The sequence below is a fragment of the Diadema antillarum genome, unplaced genomic scaffold, assembly GCF_040938485.1.
Source record: "Diadema antillarum isolate AM-2024a unplaced genomic scaffold, OU_Dant_1.0 seq00001536_RagTag, whole genome shotgun sequence".
Classification (NCBI taxonomy): Eukaryota; Metazoa; Echinodermata; class Echinoidea; order Diadematoida; family Diadematidae; genus Diadema; species Diadema antillarum.
Window position 1 is genome coordinate 237,026 of NW_027272268.1, and position 26,932 is coordinate 263,957.

The 26,932-nt window shown below is 37.7% G+C and overlaps 1 protein-coding gene across 15 annotated transcripts in view; it reads right to left on the reverse strand.

Annotated features, from left to right (window-relative positions):
* LOC139710500 (kinesin light chain) overlaps positions 1-26,932 on the reverse strand; it is an 84,941-nt gene that overhangs the window by 12,558 nt on the left and 45,451 nt on the right. For 4 of the 15 annotated variants that reach the window (XM_071622430.1, XM_071622429.1, XM_071622428.1 and 1 more), the window contains exons 8-12: positions 23,228-23,311; positions 22,613-22,855; positions 13,281-13,348; positions 11,753-11,873; positions 8,036-8,212 (exon numbers count right to left, since the gene is read on the reverse strand). In XM_071622430.1, the coding sequence (XP_071478531.1) occupies positions 8,036-8,212; positions 11,753-11,873; positions 13,281-13,348; positions 22,613-22,855; positions 23,228-23,311 (693 nt within the window). Of the gene's footprint in view, positions 1-6,223; positions 6,254-6,933; positions 7,018-8,008; positions 8,213-11,752; positions 11,874-13,280; positions 13,349-22,612; positions 22,856-23,227; positions 23,312-26,932 lie in introns of all 15 variants that reach the window. The other 11 variants (XM_071622420.1, XM_071622416.1, XM_071622424.1 and 8 more) reach the window with 7 other exon arrangements.

Here is a 26,932-nt window from a genome sequence, read left to right on the forward strand (position 1 = left end):
CAAAAGGAATTAAAGCTGAATGATGAATTGTGTTGAAAAATATACCATTTTGTCTTTACTCAACAATCAAGCACTTTGAAGAATGCACAAACCATTGAACAGCAATAAATCCTTTCTTTGATTGTAGCCCACAAATTTTCTCCGTTTACATGTCATTACATTTTCCCCACAATAATGATAATGGTTTGTGTCATTTGATTACTCTGTGTAATAACAAATGAAAACTGCATTTCATTTTGGAACTCAGAAGCATGGCAGTGTTGCGCAAGTGCATAATGCAGTGGTGAAACTTGATTTGCGACATCAGTTTTGGTCATGTGAGCATGCTCACCAAAATTGCACATCAATAGAGTGACACACACACACAACAAACACATATACACATTTGGGAAACACTAACACATAGAGGTGCTATAATGGGGCATAAGCATGGTATTCTCTTCAAATGACTTCTAATCTATCATGTACAACCACATTTGGGGAGTGCATTCCACGTTGGTTGCCTACTGAGGTATTAAGACTAAGGGTAAAGGAAAGCTGTGTGGTTCACAGTCAGAAATGGTGATAGGAAAGAAAAGATCCTATGTGCTCTTTTTTAAATACAATCCTGACTTGACCAAGATCACAATTCAAATAAACTCTACTATGGTGGAAAACATAATCTTTCACAAAGTGTTTAACTAGCCCCTATATACAGGGTGTGTAAATAACTAATAAAACTGCAAGTCATATGAGCAGTCATTCGAATGACCTTGATAAGTTGGTCATGACTTCAATCCACACTATTTAACAATGTCATGAACTAAAGTACAAGAAAAAAAAAAAGGGGGTTGTGAACACCAGTTCACTAAAGTTCAATCTTGTCCCAACGGATTTTTATCACACACAAAATTCTCTTTTTCCTTTTCTTTTTTGACCATTCATAGCAAACATCAATATGTACCTTCTATGTAATATAGTCATATGTAATATCATCATAAATAAGGCAAATTATGTAACAAGTAAACTATAAATTAAAGCCTGGTAATTTAGCAAGTCAAAAAGGAACCTTCAAATATTTGTTCATGAATGTATATTTGACAGAAAGAAAAAGACCTCATGGAAATTGCACCCAGATAAAATTCTTGAGATGAACTGAACTGTCCATACACACAGTCGCACACTATGCCTTCATCATAAAACTTCCACAATGAACACAGGCATCAGTAGTCTAATCATATCAGCATGACAATGGTACAATGGTAGACTAATCACTCATTAACATCAGATGTTCACAAAACCTTAACAAGATTATCAACATCTAGGCACCACCATTTACAATAACACCCCCCCCCCCCACAAAAAAAAACAATCACTAAAAAAAGCCAAAACATCAATGTACATTCTTGTATCTAAAACCATGTGCTTGTAATCCTACACATCTTCTACGAGGCAGCTCTATCATTGCAAAGGTATTTAACACAAATGACATGAAAACCAATGACAAATGGTTCTTCTTCGAACCTCTGTAACCAGATCTTAGTCATTGTCCCAATGTCCTCAATGTTATCATATTACAGTTATTGCAAATGTGTGCATTTTACTCATTTCATTTCATAGACGAAAGCATGGTAAAGATTATAGCTGTTTACAAAGTGAATAACACAACAAACGAGAACGACACATAACACAGACACAGAACATGAGAGTTACGAGCCAGTTATTGGATCCCTCAGTTGTTGGTGTTTTTTTTTTTTTTCTTTTCCTGTTAGTTTTCATCTGGTCCTACGTGTATGCATTCCTTGCCAGGGAGCTTTGATCCTACTCCTCAAACTGGGTAAGATCCTTTTCCCTTGGTTTGATACCATTTAATGCTGCATAAACAAGATATTTTCTTTGGCATGATAACTCGGGAGATGTTTTCCTACATGAATTGGCTTTCAAGGCAATTAAAAAATATATCTATGAAAATTTGATGGCAATTACAATTATGATCATCTCATTGTATTATTTTCTAAGTGTGCAATCCTTCATACTTTGATGTTACGAAAAACAATGACGGGTCAGCATGATTAATTGAAGACACATGGTAGAATTCTCCAGCAGGCAGCTTCGTTTGCAGGATGACAGAAACATGGATTTGATAGAATGAGAAATATTTTTTTCTTTACACAGAGCTCAAGACAAGACGAGGGCATGATTGACAGGCATGCAGGTGCATAATTGGTTTGATCTCTTTAAAACATGGAAATGTAATATGCCGATATGACATTTGTCCATGGAATGACTCTTGAAAATGCAGTCATGTCACACTGGTCTCTATAGAGGGACTCAAGAACCACATCATAAACATCATATCAGCATAATCAATGGATGGTATCCCTGGCAAAGAATGCACACTTATGTTGTAGATTACAACCAAATGAAAGAAACAAATCAATACAAACACAAATAGTGCAGACACAATACAATTTATTATACATGGATGTTAGGACAGAACAAACATTTGACATAAAGTGAGAGTTTTTTTGTTTTGCTCTATTTTTGTACTCACAAAGAAGCAATACAATCAGACACAGAAAACAACAGTTTCAATGAAATTCTGCTTCTGTTCTTAAATTATCGTACATGAATGAAAGTTCTTCACCATCCAAGATGGCATAAAAAAAGAACAATTTTGATAAATCAAAAACTGTGAAAATGTGACTTACAAAAGAAACTTTGCAAAGGCTATCTAAATCATCTCATTAGAAATCCGCTACACTACAATCAGTATCTTTTTGAAATAGCAAACTTCCTTTGGAAAGGGCTGCGAGTGCATTCTTTGTTTCAATTTTTGCTTTTGTTTTTTCCTATCAGAGAGATATAAATGAATGAGATAAGATTGACGAGGAGGCAGCAGCAAGATGCATCAAGTGTTCAGCAAGAAGAGTGGAAAGCTTGATAAATGCCAGACAGAACAGTGCACCATGCTTCAGTAGGCTTGCATGCACATGCATAGTAATATGTGGTCAATTCATTATCATATATGTAAAAAGGTCAAGGGATCACCTGCTGAAAAAAAAACACACACACATAAGAAGGGGAAAAATACAATGCTCAAAGCACCTATTACTCTCTAATGATCTTTTGCTTTGTCCAGTGAGATAGCTAAGATTGTTGGTGCACACCCAACCACATGCACTGCACCAGGAGAGAAGCATTTTCTACTTTCTAGCTGGGTGGTAAAGAGAAATATAACATCTTATCATTAGAAATGAATCAAACATCAAATGAAACAGTGTCTGAGGCACAGTATGTCAGACAAACTTGAAAACAAACAAACATGTGACATGGATACATGTGCTACAAGCAGAAGGTATTAAATAATATCAAAGCAGAGGTATACAATAAACATATTGAAATGCCAAGAATTTTAAATGTAAATTCTTGACAGTGAAACCAAGCATGCAATAAATAACTCCAAAGAATGGTACAAGGTCTTGCATATCATCCACAAATTTTTGATCAAGCAAGAGGGTTTGTTTTTTGTTTGTTTATTTTGCTTTGTTTTGTTTTTTTAATTCAAAGTCTCTTTTTTTTTTCTTTCTTTCTTTTAAAGTAGAAATACCCTGGATCAATCTTACTCCTAAGCACCTACCGGTATACTTTTATGTATTTTCTTCCCACCAGAGCAAATATCAAGGGAAATAGATGAAAATCTTCTGGTTTGTTTCCTATAAGACTCATAATGAAGCAAACTAAGCTCTCAATGCACGTACACAGCATTAGAATAGATTGATCCCTGACAGTAACCCAGCTTAATTCTCAATTTCTCATACAAAATTCGCTCAAAGCAACATGGTTATGGATGTGAAATGCAAGAGCTTGTACCTATAACAGCTGATTATGACTTAACAGAGTGCTTTAAAAAACACAACATTACAGTTTTAAAGGAAGCAAATGAAGAGAATGCTGTCGTTACCCCATACAGACAGAAACAAGAGTGAATATAGCAAAAACAACAGTGTTTGACCCAGTGAGGTAGTGAAAATATATCAACCAATGTGACCCATAGTTTTTCCCAGAGGAAATAAAAAAAGGACTGATATTTCAGCTGGGGTTTGGGTGTAAACCTTATGGGAGTGAAAGAAAAAGAAGCTTAGGAGAGAATAAGAAAAGTGGTTTACTTCAGGTGTTTCACAAAGCATTCTTGAAAGAGTCTTTGATCTATGTTTAAAAGATAAACTCCTTCATTCCTAGTATGCACAATTTGTTGCTTTTCCCCATAATTTTTCATTTCATAGACATGACTACCATTGTATGTTAATTTTTTGAAGTACATTTTCTTTGAATTGGTATCTTCAGCAATGCAATGCATATATACACTGTGAAATATTCACAGAAGTGGCCAAAATTTGGGACACAGAAATGTTTGTTTGGTTAACCTTGTTGCCTTTCTATAGGAATATGAACATCGTAGGCATGTACAATACGTTAATCACATGGTTTCACTTGGGGCTGCAAGTCAAATGCTTTGTGTAACGGTATCAAATACTAACTCTCAAACACTTTGGGTTAGGAGGCACACAACACTGTTAATACATATCACACATTTGTTATTCTACAATGCGTGCATATGTCACACATCTAGTATATATGTTGATATCTAATTTGTACTGATTTCACATGAAACAGCATGTGCCATCTTTGAAGTACTGTATAAGCTGCTATTTTCGCGAGGGTTTAGTTTTCGCGAAGTTCGCGAAATACTGTTGGACGGCAAATTTAACACCAGGCAAAAATGTCACCGATGAGCTGGTGTAATAGCGCACTTACGACAGCTTCGTGTCAATGCGCGAAAATGTCCATCACCTCCTCATTCGCAAAAATATCTGTATGCGAAAATAACAGCTTATACAGTAATGGTAGAGGTCAAGTGTGAAGTTAGTGGTACATCAAAGGATGTTGCATACACATCTTGCCATATTGAATCCGTTCTATAATTTGTGTCTTCGTCATGCAAGCAATCTAGTTCAAAATACAGTCGTGTGGCTCTGGACCTAGAACCCTTGATGAAAAATAGTGTTGTGTGATATCTCGTTGGCTGCTTTACACACAGAGACATGTTGACACTTGTATATCTCATCTGAAGATTTATTCCCCTAAGAGTCCGCCGTAACAATTGTATAATTTTGCGTCATTATGCCTCTTAAGAAGGTTTAATGACATATGCCCGTTTTCTTGTAACAGATATGGAAAGATTGTTAATGGGCCATAAAGAATGGATTGTAAATGATATCGACTGTTATAAAGTGAATAATTCAGCCCATTAGATGCACATGACAACCTTTATTAGAATGCAGTAGTCTGCTGTGCCAAAAAAACTAGGGAAAAAAAGAGTGTAAATTAGTATTATCAGATAATCCGCATAATAACTAATTTGTAAAAACAGTTATTTCACCCGTACAATCATGAGGTTGAAATAGTATGCCCCAGAAGACATAAAGTGAATTCCTTAAGAACGAATATTAGAAAAAGAAAACTACTAATATTCAGTTGTCCTCCTATCCCAACAAGTGGATTACTGTGCAATGGTAATGACTTCATTAATCAGCAGATCGAGTTATAATGATTAGTTGTGTTCTCATGATGTTGTCAGTTGTAATTCCCATAATGGCATCACGGAGATTGAAACAACAATTTTGAAACACTGTTTAACATATTTGTTTGCTTGTTCATTCATTTTCCATCCGAGAAGATGGCTGGATAGCCCATATTCAGCTACACTAAGCTGGTCTACCATGGGGTCTAGTTGGATGTGAGGCGGGACCACTTCACCGGGTTAAACACATGTACCTGAACTATATAAGGTTACATTTGCATAATATTTGGTCTATTCTGCATTTGTGTCGGCTTAAGGCAGCTCAAAGTATTACATACATTTTGTTTTGTTTTGTTTTGTTTTCTATTAGTCTATATAATGAAGCAGGATATGGTAAATAAATGTTGTCTACTCTACAATGCCGACTTTACACAAAGTCTGCAAAATCCACATCTTTGTCGTAAGTGTCTTGCCATGAACATTTATTGGTGTTAATTTCAAACCATCAGCCTCACTATACTACAAGCCTTTAATCTCAGCCAAATTCATTGCACACTACCATCTCTAATGAAAGATATAGGCAGACTCTAAATGCATAAAACACTTTCTTTTTCTGGGCTCTGCTATCTTGAATAGCACAAAAGTGTTCCATTCCTTTACCTTTCCCGGAAGAACATTATCGAAACCTTTCTGCAAAAGTAAATAATCATAAAAAAGTCAATAAAATCTGATTAATATGCAACTTCTATTTGATGGGGAAAAAAAAAATCAATTAAAGTATATATAATATCGTGATGATCAGGAGTCTTTACAAGAAACAACTTTTATCAGAAGATGAAAAATCTTTTGTGTTTAGCCTTAGTGTTCGGATTTATTATATAAACAATATTGGGTTGATATCAAGTGGTATATTAACTTCTGATCGACCCTGAGAATGTGGTCATATGAGTGTATCATGAAAGAACTTGAATAAAACAATGAATTCTGAGTCAATTCTAGTAGCGATATCAAGCCAACAAAAAGAAATAACCCCTCTCCTGAAAGCTGGAAATAAAAAGGAAAAAAGCTGCAAATGATCTGATGCGTGACAACAAAATATCAAAATAGGCACTGATGTACATAAATAAAATAAGTGAGAGATGATGGTTAGTTTGTGGCATTATATAAATCTTAATATAAGCTGTCATTCCCACAAAGATTGGCTACAGGTGGTGAATGGATGAATGTATATCATCTCCTTTGTTAGATTTTGATTCAAATAAAAGGCAGCTTGTCATGTTTGTGTACATGAAATGAATCGACAAGCTAAATGAGGGGTTAGTCTTTGTCAGGACAGATCTTTGGAGTGGATATGAGTCACATGATCTAACCTCGACGAGTACGTGAGGCGGGCTGCGTGGAATCTCTACATAGCCCTCTGGGATTGATCGGATCCGATCCTTCTGTTTCCGTTTCTATGGACACACACACATACACAGGATTGAGGGGAGTCAGGAGGGGTTTTTAACACATCATAATACTGGAAGAACCACAGGAGATACAATCATTCATATTCTTCATGTTCTATACAGTCCCTTTTCAGGCAGTATCTTGTTCTTGATCTTCCTGTTGAGTTCGCCTAAATACTGAGCATATTGGAGCATGTACACTTGTTATTACCCATCCAATGTGTATCAAATATATTGTGCCTTTTACATTCACTGCATCACGTACCACACACCACCTAAAAATTCCAGGGAATGGTGGAGTTTCCTTCTGTAAGTTTGGTCAAGTATGTGTTCATCAAGTTTTCAGTGTTTTGTGAGGGTGGTGTTACAAGAATCTCTTTAGGTTTAGACTTCACACGAAGCATGTGCAGTGCATAGACAGTGGCCTTGGGAACATCAACGCAGCGTTTAACACTGTCCTTCTCTTTTAACATGACATGGAGGTTTAGAAAGCACATGCAAGAGATACTAGCTGACAATCAGAGAATTATCTTCAAAAAATCAACAGAAAGATGAGGAAGAAATCATAAACACTTCTTGCAAAATGGCATAGTTTAATAGACCAGTGTCAAAAGGAATCATTGGTTACTAAAACTCAATGTAGCCACATCATTAATTTTCCTCAGAGAGAACCAAAACTTGGTGTCAACCGCAAAGTGTGATCTGAATGAACTGCATAAATCACACACAAGTGAACTGAGAAGAAGCAAAGATTTGAGGGGTGGCTTGCAGGCAAAAATCACACAGGACTTGAGGAAAACACAGTGGGATCTTCAAAATTTGAAAGAGAAGTAGGAGAAAGGCACATATGTCACCCCATCCTCCACACTTAAATCTTTCAAAACCAAAAACCAGAAGGGGAAAAAAAAGTCATACAAGAAATGAAGGGGTGGACTTTTTAGAAGATTCAATCTGTATAAGCCGTGGTCAAACACTGTTGCATTTCTGCTATACTCACCCCTTTCCATGCCACGCCTATACTCACTTCCTCGCTACCGTCAGCCTTCTCATACGAGACACTTTCGGTACTGCCGTGGCGGGGCGTACCACTGCTGCGCCGGTGGTGCCGCTCCTTGGCCATGGCTTCGGACCGCGGCACGTCGGTTGACAGGTCCTGGCCTAGGATCTCACGTACTTTGGTCTCTCTCACCATGTCCAGGGCCTAGATAGTGGGGTACGGTGGGGGAGGGGGGGGGGGGCAAGGAAGGAAGAGCAAGAAAGGGGAGGACCGGAACATATAAAGCAAAATGAGATGGACAGAAAAAAAAAAAAAAAACAGCTATCGCAGAAAGTGACCAAAGAAGAAATGCTTGCCTCTAAGAGAGCTATCGTGGAAGCAGCTGCGACAAACAGTTTGAGAGAAAGACAGAGAGTGTTGTGCTGAGCTGGCACCCTTAGGACCAAGGATTGCTTGAGAAAGGGGTCTGTTGTGACCCTTAAGCTCTCCTAATGTTATCCATTTTGCAGTTACATGCTCTTTTTTTGAAAAACCATTCACCCAAATATTCACTGTAATTTCTGCTAAGGTACATCCTGATGGGATCCCTCATACCAAACATGACGTCAACAAACAAGAACAATACAAAAAACACTGATACACAGTATGATAGTGAGATACAAGGGCAGCAACATATAAATCTACACCTTCCATGACCTCTGCCAACAATCCCTAAATTCTTTAACAAGTTTTATGAATCATATGAGACACAACTCTAGGCACTACCAACAGACTAATCAGAGTTCCTTTTCTCTTAACCCGTTCCTTACGGGAACCTGGTTTACCAGGTTCCCGTGGGAGCAACTGATATACGGGAACCTGGTTTACCAGGTTCCCAAAATGAAGACAAGGGTGCCTGCTTCAGTGGCCTAAATTCATGTTTCTTTGTGTTAAAATGCTCAGAAAAGTGGGTTTGATAAAAAGATCAGAGTTTATTCTATCAGGATTTGTTCTCCTGCTGTTTAAAAAAGGGGGTTTTACAGTATTATGTACCTTTTCTTGATTTAGTTTTTTTGCTTGTTCTGCTGTAAACTCGTACGAACATGTACATAATGATCAAGGCTAAGATCAGTTAGAAATGCGGGTTCGCTGACCCCAGTCACCTCATTCAGGTACCTGGTTTTGTGTAGAACAAAAGATTCTGAGAGCTCATCAGCGCACGCTCTATTCATACCTCGCACCCGATCGATATTTCCATTGTTCACGGGCACATGTAGTTGACCGTAGAAAGGGGGACACAATGAACCGCTCGACTGCCTTCACACAGCTGGATTACCAACCTGTGTGCCTCTGTCGACGGGCGAAAAGAATCTCGTTTGGGGGCATTAAAGGCACTCAGAGAATTGCGGAAGGAACGGGTTAAATTCTTAGCAGACAGTGTATCAAAGCTTTCAGATTCCCTTGGGCTTGCACTGGCAAACTTACTGAAGTTATTTCAATTTTTCCCTGTCTAGTACCCTAGTGGTAATAAGACACTGCCTTCCGAAACCACTTCGTGGAACCCATCTTACTAATGCCTTTCTTTGGAAGACTTTACTTGTTACATTGATGTACATTTTGCATCCTAGACTGTTTCAGCAACTACCATCTAAATTACAATAGTACAGGTATGCTTTTATGCACTCTCTTTGACAGATTTTCAAACTGGACAGCATGATCTACAAATGTTAATCAGAGCATACAAATGTCTTATGACAACTTTGTCACACAGCACTGATTACAATGTTTCTTATCACTTTTCTGAGATGTTGTAAAATATGAATGTGTCTTCCTCTGAATGTTATTATTTTTCTTTCCACCACACAACTGGATAACAAAACAGAATGAAACGACCAACTGAACGCACACAAACATGTACAGACATTGAGCTATCCACAGACTGACAGTAATCACGGTAGTAAAAGTAAAAGTGAATGGACATGTAACACACCATCTTCTACATAGTAGACTTGTTGTGAAGATGTGAAGATTTGCAATCAAAGCCACCTGTAACAATAACAGCAACTACCACAGCAACATGCAGATATCCTCGGGTGTGATTGGCTGTTGCTATGGTGGCTGCTTTCATGACATGTACCTATCAAAGGTGTTCTGCAACTGGGCCCATAAATGTTAAAGCATGTGCCATCAGAGGTGCTACACTGATGCCACAACGTGGCTGCAACATTGACCAAGACAGAGAGAGAGAGCATTTCAGTGACAACTAGGAATGACATGAGCTGGTTTGAATGTGATGTGACGTATTGTATGGAAAATCAGCAGCCATTTTTGCAGACTGGAACCAAGATCTCCCAGCATGGGTTGAACCAGACTGTGCCACATGACAAGCTAAGATCACATACCAATCTCTCTGTCACACTTCACAGCTGTATGACATTTTAATGTTAGGACACATACTGCGGTTAAAAACCACTCAGAGCAGGCATATGTTGTCGATGTTACCATTGACTTACACAGACAACAAATGAAAGCACACTGATTTTGAACCCAATTCACTATCCCACCTTTAAGGTAAGAAGTAGGAGACACACAATACCAGTATGATTTAAATTGCAGTCTATCCCTCAATAACATTCAACAATATACTCGATGAAATGGATGCAAGGTGGATAACACTGTTTGATTTTGTTTGCTTGTATGTTTGTTTTTACAGTTGCATGTTGCTTGCTATGTTCACAGGAATGAATGAAAGTATTGCAAAACAGCACAGTGCAGTGATGTACAACGCTCTTCATTCGATTGATGCATGGGCAAGCTAATACAAGACATATTCCATGTCTAAATACTAAGCACATTCCAGCAGAGTACACATCTTTGCTGGAGAATAAGGAAATTAAAAATCCCTTTTAGAATGGAAACACCACTCAGACTTCAACCATTTTTTTATCTGAGCTCTTTTTTCAGAGTTATATCAGGTTATGCCTTGTAGATAAGATCCTGGAATACACAGTCTGGCTGGTACTCTTCATAATTTCTGTCGTTAAAAGCAAAAGTGTAATCTAGTACTTATGAAATGCATGTTTAATTGCATAATCATTTGGTTCTTTTTTTACCCCTTCCCTGGGCATATTAAATGGAAACACGCTCTTACAGATTTTAGTTCCAGTGGCTCAAATGGTTCCAATACCTGTCAGAACTAAATGTCTGTGATAAACCTACTAATTCACAGAAAGTACAGATACATTTTAATAAGGTACTATATCAGACCACTGGGTGACAAAAACCATTTGGTGCTGCGTAGAGCATAGAAATATCTTCTGACTACTAACATATATCAATCTATCTATATATCTATCTATCTAACCGATCAGGTGATTCATTAAAACATATATATCTGATCATATTTGTATTTATATAGACACGTCTATCTACTTGCATGCAACACACAGCCAGTTCACTGAAAAGTGATCACTTTGCATTTTAGGCAAAGACTCACACTGGAGGAAAAAAAAAAAGTTCACAAAACATATAATCATGTGAAACACCTTTAACAATGACTGTGAATATCAAAACTTGATCCTTCTTGCAAGTTTATACAAAGTGGAAAAGATTTGACTGCGCAAAAAAATGACCAAACATGACACAGTTTACAATTCCAAATCATACCGTGCCCATGTGCTGTGACAAAAAAAAACATTCTTTCATGATATAAAAAGTGTTTTCCGACCCTCACAGAGACAAAGAATGCCACCATTCCATACTTACATTCCTTCTTGACTTTGCAGCACACTCTTCGAGGATCTCGGCCGCCTCGTACTTGCCCTGTCTCCTGTAGAGCGCCCCCAGGTTCTTAAGGGTTGTCGTCACCGTCGGACTGCTTTGGGATCGGTAAGCGCAAAGAGTAACAAAAACTCCTGTCAGTATTGGAGGAGTTAATAAACCCACAGGAGCCCATGTTACACTCCAAGAGGTTAACTCTGACAACCCACATGCTTGCCAATGATACACAGATAGTGAGGTACACTGTATAATGATGGGAGTGTGAAAAGAGTGCTAAAAGAAATGTAGTTCTGTATGTGCCAGACGGATGTTTTGGGTGTTCTTTATTGATTACATATTCTCTAAAGGTACAATCACTACTAATATGATATTCTCTAGATATATGTGTTCCGATAAATGAGTGCATGCATTTCATCAGTCATATAATTATGTTGGAAAGAAACAGATGGCCAGGAGACTATACACACGCACACGCGCACAGACACACATACATACACACACACACACACATATATATATATAAATATATACAAGGGTGACATTTTATCAAATGCAACTTGTGCTATAAACATTGAACTAGCTAAAATTAATCTTCATTAGTAAATATGTGAAGACATGAATGATGTGTATAATATGTAAATGAGATAAAGAGATGAGAATATTTGTGATTAATTAATGACAATGGTTAACCATTTCAGTTCTTGTCTGATTATACAATTTAGCAAGAACAACTCAATAAGGGTATTCATTTATAAATCACTAAGATAATCTACATTTTGTTCTTGCCTAAAATAGATGTAGAAAACCCCTACAAAAAATCTGAAGACAACTAATCTGATGCCTGTCAATAGCTGAAGTGATTCTTTCTTTGAGATTTTGGAATAAGATGTTGTTAACTTTATCACACGCATTCCAAAAGGTATTCATCAAGGGTAATCAGAATGCCTATGAGACAAAGCCATGTTCAACTTCACCTGAGCCAAAGATTGGATTAAAAGCACTTCTAGGAGGATTCAGAAAAAAAGTCCTCACAATCTAAATGCCTCTATCACCTCAATATCAGAACAATTTATTCCCTTTTCTATCATCTTTAACACAAAGCATGACAAATCATTACTTAAATTCTACAAATTTAATTTACTACAATTGATTAAACTGTTTAACTTTCAGATTCAAACCAAAAAAATTCCACTGCAGAGTTTAAAATCAGAAAATCCTCTCTTTGAATGATCAAGGTTGCTTGTTGTTTCTCTATATCTTTGACGGTTCTCCATTGTGTTTAGTCAGCAGGAAGCAGTACTAAACCTGATTTACAATCATTGGTCTCTTATTGGATGTAAATTGAGTCCTCTAATACAAAAAGTTGATGAAAAAAAGACCTGAAATGTGGAAAAGGATACTGTTCTATTCTTCTCTTCTCAAACAATCTTGTTATCCTGCTTGTTATGCTTTCTCAATATATTCCTATCCTATGTTACCGCTGGTTTCCATGGCAACAAATTTCAATGCTTACCTGTCAACCTTTGCCGCCTTGTGCCAACCACCGTAGTCACCGTACGGAGCATTATCCTTGAACTTCCCCTGCAGGTGACGAAAAGAAGACGAAGAAGAATAAACACGTCACCTTTACAGTCTACGAGTTGGATGACCATGTAAAGGCTAGGAAGCCCTCAAGAGTGACGAAAATTACAGCACATAGAGGTGATGAGCAGAGACAGGTAGAGGATGTGGAATGTAGTATTGTTGTTTGGGAGAGACAAGTGGGCACTATATCTCTCACCTGTCAGGATAATGGAAGTTGAAGTGTGTGGCCAGCACTCTAATCCTGCTGGTTATGGGGAATACTTATAGGAGATGTACTTCAAGTCCCTGGGTGAGGTGATTAAACTAACACCTAGTTCCTATCCTTTGCATTACCCTTGCACAAGATATTGTCATCAGGTGAGAACAAGAAGGGCACTGTCGCGTTCTACGACAAGAGCACAAATACCCAAAAAAAAAAAATAATAAAAATCAATTTTCATGAAATAAAAAGTTTATTCAATCAAAGGAGGTAGATTTATAAGCATTGTTCCAATCACAGGGTAAAATAGCGATCTTGTGGTTTTAATTTTCAACATTTTACTTAAAATGATAATTCAAAATTGACACCATAATGTAGATGAGATCAAACTCTACTACATGATACCACTAAAAGCCCTTCTGGTTCTCAGCCGACATTGTAGTCTTAGGCTAATTTGGGGCGGGTTACATCTTATGTGCTACCACAGAAAACAAGTGAACAGATATGAACACGTTATCACTACATGTTGAATGCTTGATTTTATCATCCATAATATGTGAATGATGTTTCACATGCACATTTACCGCTTGCCTCCAACAAATGTTAGCTCCCATAGATTTCATACATGCCACACTCACAGACAGCAAGCAGTGGGTTAGACCTGACCACCAAATACCCAAGTTTCATATATTAGTAATACATGTCTCATGATAATAATGTTTTGCTTTCAGTGCTAAGAATAGATAGCCCCTTGTTTGGAACTCACCTTTGAAAATGGTAAGGCTAAAAACTGAGCGTAGCACTTTAAATCACACATTAAAAGTGAAAAAAAAAAGATGACTTAATCTTGTATTTTGTAGTAGAGTGTTCTAATCAATTATGAGAATTGCAGTATCGTTACATTACAGGCACAAGAACTACTCACTGCTTTGGTAACTATAATCTTCACAGGAGAAGCAGTTCAGGCTATATTCATCATTATTTAAAGTTTTTTATTTTTCCTAAATTCAAGATTCAATGCCTTCTACCAGGTAGACATGAATGAAATGTTGGTGATGGTAAAGCCCAAAAAGAATATGACATCAATAGTAATTTTTCTTATCCTGCCACTTAGATAAGAACACATTGTACGGAACCAAGCTACGTAGGAAAACACATAAATCCTCTCCAAAAATGGCCAAGGTAGAATGCGAATCGCTCACATCAAAATGAATCAGGGTCTGAAAATTATATAACACCAGACTACCTCTCCAAGGCCATGCTTTCATGGTGTATGTGTGTGTGCATGGAGGGGGGCAAAAAGACATGGACCTGGAAATATTGCAGCCTTCAGCATTATTGACATTACTGATTTCTCCAACAGCTTGTTTCTACAACTGCACATGCAGTAAAGCAACCCATGAAGTGGTCAAGTTAAGGAGAAGGAAGGTAAACAGAGACTAAACCACTCCTTTGCACACACACATACACCCTCGCAGCCGGCACACGCACATATCATTAAGAGACACACTGCATTTTCAACAAAAATCTTGCGAACATTTCTGCCATGTATACCCATAGTCTTCATAACAAGCCACTGTCGTGATAAGGTTGGACTCTTCTTTTCCAATAATTCTCATGTTTGTCTATTCCTCCTACCAACAAGAAATTTGATCATGTATGACCAACAAAAGACCACAATTATTTTCACAAGTTGCGTTGAAATTGTCAGCATGACCCAGCATCTCTGTTGATCAGATTATACCATTTGAGTACTATGTTACCATGGTAACATCCCGAGAGAAGAGAGTAGGATATATTATCCAAAAGCAGCAAAGAGGCCTCGTGAGAGGATTGTTGATTGCGATCAGGACATATTATATTATATTGACACAGGGACTTGCAAGCACACACACAGACACACACACACACAGACACACACACACACACACACACATACACACACACACACGAAGAAACAACCTAATCAGGGGCATGCATGGTACAGAGTTTAACACCCTTCAAAATAGGAAGCAATAAACTTGCAAATATGTGGATGGATCAGGTAGGTCAGTCCATTGTCCATGACCTCTATAAAATAACTTTGTTCTACGTAGAGAGGACCCAATGCAAAACAGAAGCTTGAACTATTGGCAATTTCTACCCCTATACAATCAAAGGCAATATTCTGGTTCAATGTTCACCGTATGGACAGATATCCACTTTTGTTGGGACAATGTGTATTTGGCTTTTCTTTCTCTCTTCTTCTAGTATATTTGACACTAATTCTGAAGAAATGCGGAGCATCTTCTTCATTCACATTACATTTGAATACTGAATATGCCAAATAAATGAAATACAATGTAAGTATATCATTTCATGAATTGAGACTTATGCAACAATTTGGGAGTGGTTGAATTCCAATCAAGAACAAATGAGGTAAAATGAGAAAGAGGCACCATTCCCTTTTTAGAAGAATCAGTGATTTCCCATCATGGAGACCATATACAGCCATTTGTGTCACAGGAGGCAATACTTTCACATGTAATTAATGTTAATTTTTTGAATAATCTTTGTGTAGACCTCTATATAGTAAGAGGGGTGCAGTGTGATAATCGCTTCCCAAACCTATGGTGCAGAGGAAGTCTAGTACAGAAGATGTGCAATATTCCACCACTGCTTCTGCAGTATCTTCAGAGAGAGCTAATCATATTAATGACTATTGGGAATAACAGCTGTTGTGTAACTCCAGACGGGGAAGAAACGGGGGAAAGGGGGCTGCTGGGAGAAAAGAGATGGAATACATTAACCCTATCAGCCCCATAACTTCACAATACTACCACTAAGGATACATTCAGGCGTAGTAGTTGAGTGTAGATGCCGGTATTAAGAATCAGAGATGAACTATGCATAGAATGTACAATCTGACGGAGGGTTTTATCAGCTTTCACACATGAACGTGACAATGTTCACAGGCACGGAAGCGGGATACTAGGCTGAATGTAAACACAAGGTCATGTTCAGAGCCAGTCAGATACAATAATAAACTTCTCTCTGCTAATAATGGCTGACCTTCATGTCATCAGAGATTTTACATGCCAGAATGTTGTATCTACCGCCTATAAATGAATTCAGTTTGTTTGATGCTTGAAGACAAACATGGACATGGGGATGTCTGAACTGATAAACATTGTAAAATATTGACACTGTGAACCACATTTTGATTGTGAACGTCAACACCTCCTCAGTATTTCCGGAGTGATGCATGTGCTGCACATAATGACAAGTTGCACAGGTGCGAGACTTCTTTGTCAGGCTATATTACTCCTGCTTAGCCTACGATCCTCTTTTGACTGGCATAATGTCCCTGAATTTACATATATTCCTAGATTTGCAGTATATTTTTTTGTTCAGGTCGGCAAGTATCACACACATTTTGCTGTGAACATATTATAAAAAAATGAATAACATATTTGTTGTTGTTGTTGTTGTTGTTGAATTAATCAATATCTGAAGTACTGTCATGATTCAGTCTCAAATATTTTTTGAAGACTGTGTACCCTGTATTTTGCAGTAGTTTTAACAACAGATTGATGTGGCATCTTGTTAGAAAAAAAATGCAATATTCTTTAAACCGATAATATTTATATCTTTTTGCACTGGATCTGTAAATAAACACTCTTCAAAATGCTTTACAAGCTCTGACTTGCAAAGTATATTGTGCATACAGTATGGTTCCCAAGTTTTACACGTCCTTACAGTACAGCTCAAGCAAATGATTGCACATGGTCGTTGTAGTAGAATGGCTTAAAGACGCTGTTCAAGTTCAAGTTCAACTCTGTGTTCTACCTGCTGTTTTTAACTGTGTGTTAAAAGATACCCTATTAATTTCATTCTCATTCAAGCACAGCCCATATTTCACTCATATTTTATCAGATTAAGCCACATGTCACAGTCAGTGTGGATTAACGAGGCACTTTGCGACTGCTGAGTGTAAGACTAGTTGTAGTATCGAGCAGGAGCTTTGATAATTGCAGCTACCATAGCAACAGCCAGATCCCTTGCAGGCTGAACAACCGTTGCTATAGTTGCAATAACAATGTGCAATCATTATACTATGTCTGTAATGACATAAAGCACAAAAAATTATCTCTTTTCCACAATATTCTTAGAACATCACAGAATACCTAGTCAGCAGTACCTTTTGGGTGAGCCTAGCCTTTAGCAGTGTAGAATTGGCCAAGACTAATGCAATTTTTCAGCTAAAGCACAAATTGAACCTTGTTCCTTTACAGAGTCCGTTCTTTTATGGACCACTGACCTGGACAAGTGTTTGACTTTGCACTGCTGCCTATTTGTGATGTTGACTGTATGCTATCTAGAACCTGGTTTGCTTGCTAGGAAGTGTTTACTTGTGAACCCAATTAAGCAGAAAATGAGGCCCCCCTTTTTTAGCACAAGAATCACTCCTCTATCTACACAGTGTGCTGATTATGGCTTCTATCTCTCACACTCAGATTTCATTGACAGTATTAGCTCAATTAGATAGTATACGGTATACGCCGAATATTTCGTGAGGTTTTTTATTTTCGCGAATTTCGTTAGTCTGGTGCTATTCACGAAATTAAAGACACACGAAAATATTGACTCTGATCAAGCTATGAATGTGACGTACATGCACACGTATACATTTCACCATTCGGTACAGGACTCCACGATCGCGAATTTAACCACTCGCGAAATCGTCGGGAAATTCTGATACTTGAAAATTTAGACTCGCTAAATATATGGCGTATACAGTATTATCTCCTGAAGCTGTCATACGGGACTCTAACTTTGCAACACTGACAACACAAGCAAGCATGCACATGCAAGAAATTCGACAGAGAACTACAAGGCACTTGGGTTGCAATTGGTCTGTTGAATTTATTGCACATGCATTTCACTGTATCACAATACCATGCTACAGAACAGCAGGGAGCCACATGCAGTTGGTAACAACAGAAAGATAAGTGACATGCATTCTGCATAAATACAGATTGGCATTCATATAACTGTAAGTGCTTCAGCAAAAATCACTCTGTGACTTGAAATTCTACAAAAGCTCTTATAAAGGTACTGCTGTGTGTAGTCTGCTGTGCAGTGCATCACATTAACATTTTTAGTTTTCTGTCATTACATTTGCTGTATGGTGAGTAATGAAAAAAGTGCTAGTTTTTCACCAATATACTGCCAATGAATCATGAGATAAAAAAGCATAGAGGTGCAGAAAAAAGCCAAACTTAGCAGAGATATGGGAGCGGTGGTAACTTGGCAAGAATATATTGGTAATTCATATAGTACAAATGAAAAGTCATTATTGCTACTTTTATATCTTTTCTGTCATGCTCCACGTAGTTTTCTTGTGATAAGTAGCGAGTGGAGATATCTTACAGAGTGAAAAAGTAGGTACACAATTGTTACAGTGCCCTGGAAATACTAAAGCTCATTAGTAAGTGCATGCCTTGTGTTAATCCTGGTACTTCCAGCAGCATTATGTGATTCTGATTTCGTGCAAATTGGCCTCGCTTTGAAGCTAGACATGCAAAGCACTTTCAGCGAAAAACAACAGCATAAAATTCAACAGACCAAGCAATGTACACTGAAGTGGAAAGACAATATTTATCGATGCAAATTTCTGTCGAAAGCAAGCCACACTAATCATCTCACCTTTAAGCTCATGTACAGTATCACACAATTGACATATTCATTATCAGTCAAAGTGTCCTGATTGTACTTTTAAACTGAAGCTTAACAGTTAACCAGCACACATAACTATTTTGCCTACATATATTCACTGATGTGGCGGACGATATGGCAGTTTAACTGCTGAATGAAACATACAGGGAACAATTCAATACATATCATACAAAGTCTGAAAATAAAATATTTTCTATGTACGCGATATTCAAGTACTGCAAAACTGACCATGGTCAATACCACCATATTATATGTTATACATGCACTTCCAAAAACAAGAATTCAAGTTTCTAATCTTATTGCTGTTTACATTTTCTGAAGGTTTAGAGTAACAGTATTTAAAAAAAAAAAAAAAAAATTAAATAAACCAGAGCTTCACAATATTTGTTATTCAGTGCTATGCCATGAAAGGCAAATTTGACTAAAATGATTTAGGTGCATACCTTACTTCCATTCTACAAATTAAGCATCAGATATGTCAGTTGATGATAATATTCTCACATTTATATCTTATAGTAATAATATATGATCATGAATTGCAGATACCAGCGTGCACTTTTACTCTGCTATTCCTTTACACAACAGCTCTTTCCAGTTTCTGGTCCTAGCAAAGCAAATCCCAACACTAACCCAGCTGCAAAACCTTGCATTACTCTTTATAATCTCCTTAATCCAGTCAGGAATTTGTCTTCATCCTCAGGCTTCTACGAATCTACTTTCCACAACACAACAATGCGCCACAATATTTCACCTTTGATTACAGTCTTTCTACATTCCATAATAATAATAATAATGATGGTACAAAAATTAAATATCTGAGAGAAAATACTCTTTTAAATGCTTGGTATTGCACACTCTACAGAGGGTTAAAATCAGGTAGGGAGGTAAAAAGAAAAAGAGTAGGAGGAGGGGGGAGGTATAATGGGTGAGGGTGTAATCCGGTGCTGGTCAAAGCAATGGCTGTTCAGCTGACAGGGTTAGGACGTTGAAGAGTTGGTCCCATGTCTGCTCAATGTAATGTCTGACTTGTCTTCTCCACAACACATACTATGTGACGAGGGTGTTAGAATCGCAGAGATAAGACATGCAGACAGATCGATATCAGATCAAAAACAAAAGACAGAAAACATACACCTAGAACTTACATAGATACAATATGCAGAGAGAAACAATAGACATCATCTTCTAAATCATGCAATGCTGTTTCACTTCTCTTCGATCAATTTTCTGGAAAGTGTCACTGCTAGGACATAATTTCTCTAACTTTGAAAGTGACATAGTTTAAGACACAACACACACAAGAAAAGCAATTCTACCCTTTAAAGCTTAGGTTCAAGATGTAAATATAATTCATACTCTCAGCAGATCTTTCCTATTGCAAAATTTCTGCATTTCCAAATCACAAAATTCCCTTCTAATTTTTTAACTAATCAAGTAACTGCACAATCTTTTTGATGTGCGGGATTTTTAAAAAAATTAACGGCTTTGACAGAAATTTAAACTCCAGCCCTGATCTGTGAGCAAATATTTTGATTTCTAGTCCTCATTTCAACTAACTGATGCTACAACATTAAACAACAAAAATCTATTGAAAAGTGAATTTCATCCTTTTCATCCTTCAGGAAAATCTCATTTTGGGTAAAAGGTATTTACTACATCATCAAAGCAATCCCCAGAAATCCCAGAAATCCTAGACATCACCAACAGCTTTATGTTTTTTCTTTCTTAATTCTCACATTCATTTCATCCATCTAACAGTCATTGCATTACATATGAAAGACAGAGATAGATGAAGATATAGTTTGTGCTTACAAAATCAGGTATAGTACAATAGGACTGAATTCTTGAGCATGAAGAGATAAACAAGGTAAAATGTCGACGTCACATATCATAGATATTTCATATTAGAATACCAATGCAAGTAGAATTGTTAAAAAGTTGATGAAATGTTAGAACAGGTTTGATGATGAATACTTGACTGCCTTGCTGGCTAGTTAGTTACCAAACATGTGATCAGGAATAGAATCATATATACTTTGTCAGTTGAGATGAAGAATACACAATATAATGAACAGTTCCACAAGAATAAAAACAAAACACTTAACAACAACGATATAGGACGAGGGAAAGTTTGACAGAGTAGCATTCCAGAGCTTGGGGGGGGGGGGGGGGGGGGGGGGGAGCAGACAGTGAAGTGTGGTCAATTTAAATATTCCGCCTCATGGAAAAGTGACATCACCAAATTAACAGATGATTCATTGTAACTCTCCCCGATGACATACCACATAGTGACAGCACACTGCATTGCACAGCACACTTGCCTCCATCCTACTTGTAGAGACATTTTAGATTTGCATCATCTTTTTTTATCAATTTGGCAGTAAACTTATGATTTCAGTGACAAGACTGAACTCTCTGATGATCATCAGTCAATGAAAATTCCTAATAACAAAGAAAAAAAATACCCTAAAACAGAAATATGTAGCTGCATGCCTGAATTGGCTCTTGTTAAATTTTATAGAAATACCACGGCAAATATATTTGGCTAACAAACAACGATGAGTTTGTATTAAGCTACAATTTACAAGCTACATGTCTGGTACAGTATAATTAAATGGCACATATGAGTCTGATATTCCAAAATTGAACAGCAAACCTTCATCTTTACAAGTATCATAAAGCCCACATAGAGCTTTCTGATGTCTATGGCTAGCTTCACATCAATTGCAAAAGAGAAATCTTCATGTACCAGTATGTGGTAATCAGATGAATGAGAACCATTTTGATTCTTCTGTAATGAACTACAAACCACGTCTTGAAACACTGTGTCAATGTATAGCCTGATTAAAGGCGACCCATTGACCGTTTCAACTCACTGGTTCATCGTTAAATGAAGAACTAGAGCCTGTCAAAGCATGTGATATTCAACAGTGACTAATAAAATGAATCATATTGAATCAAAACTGTAGATTTTTTTTTTTCCAAGTGTCAGAAGATATGACTAAATCATGTTAATTCCTGGTTGAATCCAGTAATGCAGAGTGCTTTTCTCTAAGAGAATTTAATCCATGAAGCAACTCTCATCTTACCATGTCCATATAATTCTTATTTACCCCTTTTAATCATGATACGGAGTAATAATGGCTGAAGTGTAACAGTGTATGATATAGGGATATATATATTGCATGTTTACGGTGTACATCATGCTCTCGGTTTAGTAAGTACATACATGCTGACCGGTATATATAAATGCAGTGAATACAGAGCATAAAGGCGTAAGAGGGTGGGGAGGAGGGAAGGTTATATATTTATGATTTGGATGGCCTGCGTTTTCTTTTGTTCACCTTTTCTTCCCTCTCCTCTGCCTGCATCCAGATCGGTTTGTTGTCTTTATCATCCCCGCTGATGCCGAACTCTCTCTCGTGGGCCCGGGTCAGGACCTGTTTGTAGAGAGTCTCAGCGGCCTTGTACTTGCCCTGCTTCAGGTACGCTGCAGCCAGGTTGTTCTTGGTCTTGGCCACGTTGGGGTCATCTGGGCCCAGCTTCTTCTCGTAGATTTCTAGCGCCCGCTGGTAGTACCATTCAACCTGGCTCGGCAAACAGGGCAGACGAGAAATGATACAACAGAAAGAAAAAATAAACATGAGAGAAAAACCAAGTAGAAAGGAGACAGTGTCATCACAAACTATCATCACAAACAGGAATGATGCAAATCAGGTCTTTGCAGATAATGCAACTTTTAGAACTGGTCATACTTGCTAAATCACAAACATCTTGTTATAACTGCAAGTTAGTTTACAAATGACTCCACTTGTGTCAGATACACCATAAAAACTCTGTTCAAGAAAGAGGAGTAGAAGCCATTAAGACAATTTGTCAACATTGTATCACCATCACAGGGCAACAGAAACATTCTTGAGGTACGCTTTGCGCCGTCATCCACCCACAGAAAGTCTTACCTCTTCATATTTTCCTTGGTTTTGGCAGAGCAGAGCCAGGTTATTAAGTTGTTTAGCTACATCAGGATGATCTTTTCCTAGAACCTGTGAAGGCAAAAATGGAAAATAATGCACAGACTCACCATGAGCACTTAGATTCACTACCTATATCCATCAAACCAATTTAGGTTCTAATGCGACTCTGTGGGTGATATTTTGTGTGAATATCTGTGTATAATGCTGGAGTAAAAGACCATGCACACATATGTGTACGCTGCCTTGCCCCGAGGCTGGAATTTACCTACTTCTCTGTACATACAACACTAGACTTCCTCTGAAATAAGCAATGAGACACCATCCAAATATCATAACCCTTTCAGAAATTCACTCTGAACACTCAAGAGTCTCTGCATATCATCTGCTTTGAATTATGTAATCTACATGGTGCAGCTGCAGTTTATGAAGAAGAAGAAAGAGAAAACACACACCCACACACACAAACACATTGACTTTACCATATCTTGTCCCCCAAAACCAATATATTTTTAATTGCTGACTCGGTGTTACATCAACTGTCATTTGTGGCAGAATGCACAGAACTCAATAAGCAGCAAGTAATTCAGTTCTTTGCTTAGGGACAAAATTTGCCAAGGAGGAGAGAATGGCAAGGATTATGCAGCACCAACTTCCATCGAATGTTCAACTTACACTCCATACTCTGCATGCATGGCACACTTTCAAATGACAGTCATTTACTTTGTTACATTCTCACATCAATTCAATGCTACAAGTTAATTCATTAACATATATCCTACTCAATAAGCAATAGTGCAGTTACCTTGACGGCTCTCTGGGTGAATTTAAAATGTAATACCATTTTAAAATGTCCATTACTTAAGTGGTTAAGACCCCAATGTTTGCATGAGTCACTACTGACATCAATCATAATATGCATCATCATCATCATCATCATCATCATCATCATCATCATCATCATCATCATCATTATCATCATCATCATCATCACCATGAGGAATAATCGTTTAAAGAGGAGAAATTCATGTTGTGATGGCTTTCATGTTTGAAGTGGATTTGAGTGTGTGTGTGTGTGTGTGTGTGTGTTTGTGTGTATTTGTGTGTATGCATACATTTGTGCATGTGTCTGTGTACACTGAGGTTCCTTCCATCTACCCCCCCCCCCCCCACTTCTCTTTCTCTGTCAATTTCCTGAAGGTCATGCCCCATCTATAGTTTATCACCAGAGCTTAGCAACTAGCTCTACACTGGAACCACTGAAAGGGTTTCAAGGTGATCATTACCAATACCACTTGCTATGATGATCCACAGTATAGGAGCTTCAACAATTCCATTAGCTGCAGCTCACAAGTAAGAACACACGCAAACCCCATCTACCCAATGGCATTTTCTCCCCATCGTCTGACATTGTACTGACAGAGGTTGCAATCAATATTTCATTGTACCATCGATAATTCACTAGACGAAGCAGATGGTGTGTCTGAACGTGCCACACATACCTCAGTGTGGGCAAATATGGGTACAGAAGACAGTTCCACTTTAATGTTGGCCTAGTTATTGTTACTTAGCAGGCATAGTGTATGGTGAAGGGAATGCTGATTTACAGTGATGTTGGCATAGGAAAATGACATACAACTAGTCAAGACCATGGCTGCAAGTGCATGTACATGGGCAAGTGTTGCATTGAGGTGAACACTAATCCAAGCAGGTTGAATGTGCATGTTCAACGGGTACTTTTCATGAAGGTGCACATATCAAATGCACAACAACAACAACAACAACAACAACAACAAATTCCTGGTATCAGATAGCATTTCGCTATGCATTTTAGATATGACTGCTATACAAAATATCATGTGTGTAGCAATTTCATTACATAGACTTGTTTACCATTTTGTTCAAAATGTATGTCTATCAACTAAATTGCTATTAAATTTATTCCCTGAAATGTTAAGAGTTTGCAAATTAATTACACAAGACCATGACATTTACTGAATAAACCACAAAATGAATAACACAGCTCCTTTTGTAAACAACATTTCTTACCCGGTAAACAAAGCATCACATGTTGATTAGAACCTTTTGAAATATTTTGACTGTCTTTATTTCTTATCTACAATGTACTTTAGTTTTGAAATATCCACAGGGCCTACCTAATCAACATTAGGTCCTTTCCATGAAATCACATCTCCACTTGGTAATTTGATATTTGGCCTAATAAAGAAACTCTTTTGAACTGGGCAACTTGTGTATATGCTAAACTAAATTGTTATAGGGTATAGAAACATAAGACATAAACATAGTAACCATATAGCACATTCAAAACTGTCAACATGAGGGTAAGACCCCCCTATTTATTTCCTGACTGTGAGACAGCCAGGTAAGCATGCATGAAATCTACAGTCACTGCAGTCATCTCATTCCATCCATGTATCTTTCACTCATCAAACCTAACCATGCACACATGCAAAATGCCCACTTGCACCGTGGCATGCGACATGCATATTTTCGAGCCCTAGCCATAGGCCTACTGTGTTATGAGATAGATGGCACTCCAGCACTACACCCCCCCCCCCCCCCCCCCCTGCTGGGGGGACCTGCGCTCTCTTTTTCTATTTCTCTCTCCCTCCCCCCTCCTTTTCTCTCCCTCCCTCACACAGACACAGACACACATACACACACAAACAGACACACACATTTTTTCCCATCTTTTTCATTCTAATCTCTCATCCCTGGACAGCGAGATTATCCATAGCTTGCAGCACAGATAGAGTGAAAGATGTCACATTACCATTCACCCTCAAGAAATTAGTTCACATGTAGAACACCTAGCTGACATGTTGTCACTAAAGCAGATGTTCATCACTGAAGGGAATTATCTGGCTCAGATTTTTCTTCTTCTTTTTTTTTTTTTTTTTTTTTTTTTTGGGGGGGGGGGGGTAAGATTGAATATGAATCTCTTTCATTTCTTTTTTTGGCCAATATCACGACTCATCTGCACAGCCCACGGGCTGATAAGCAGAGTCTTAGTCCATTGTCCAATAACAGCTAAATATTCAATTCAGCAAACAATCTTCATTCACATCACATCTAATCTAGTCCCCCCACCCCCCCACCTCCCTAATCACTTGTTTATCAGCATTACCAGATCCTTTCTACCACACTGATTATGGGATAGAATGGAATGAAAAACTAATCATATACCACTGTCAGTTTGATACCAGACACAAGCAGGTTACGAAAAAGTTTGCTAAACCATTATTGCAAAAGTCAACATTTTTGATCAGTTTTCGGCAGGAGGCAAATTTCAATGAACTTCACATGTTTATAATTCATGGATGAAAGTATTTCTGTACACTACACACCCAAAATATAACACTTCTATTTTCACACTTGTTCCATAAATTGTAGATTTGGGAAACATTTTTACCCCTTGAACTAATCCATGCTCGCTGATATAATTAGTGTTTAATTAACTGTCATATGAAAGTTTTAGAAGGCAGTTGAGTTTCCCAAAATGGCCAAATATCAAGAAAATAACAATAGTCTGCAAAATTCTTTATTGGTATGATATAATCGAAAAAGTGGTATGTATTAACAGCATCGGTCTATGAAAGAGAGAGAGAGAAAAAAAAAAACATTACGAGAGCTCTCTTTTAAAGTTGACATGAAATTAGATGGGTATAAAAT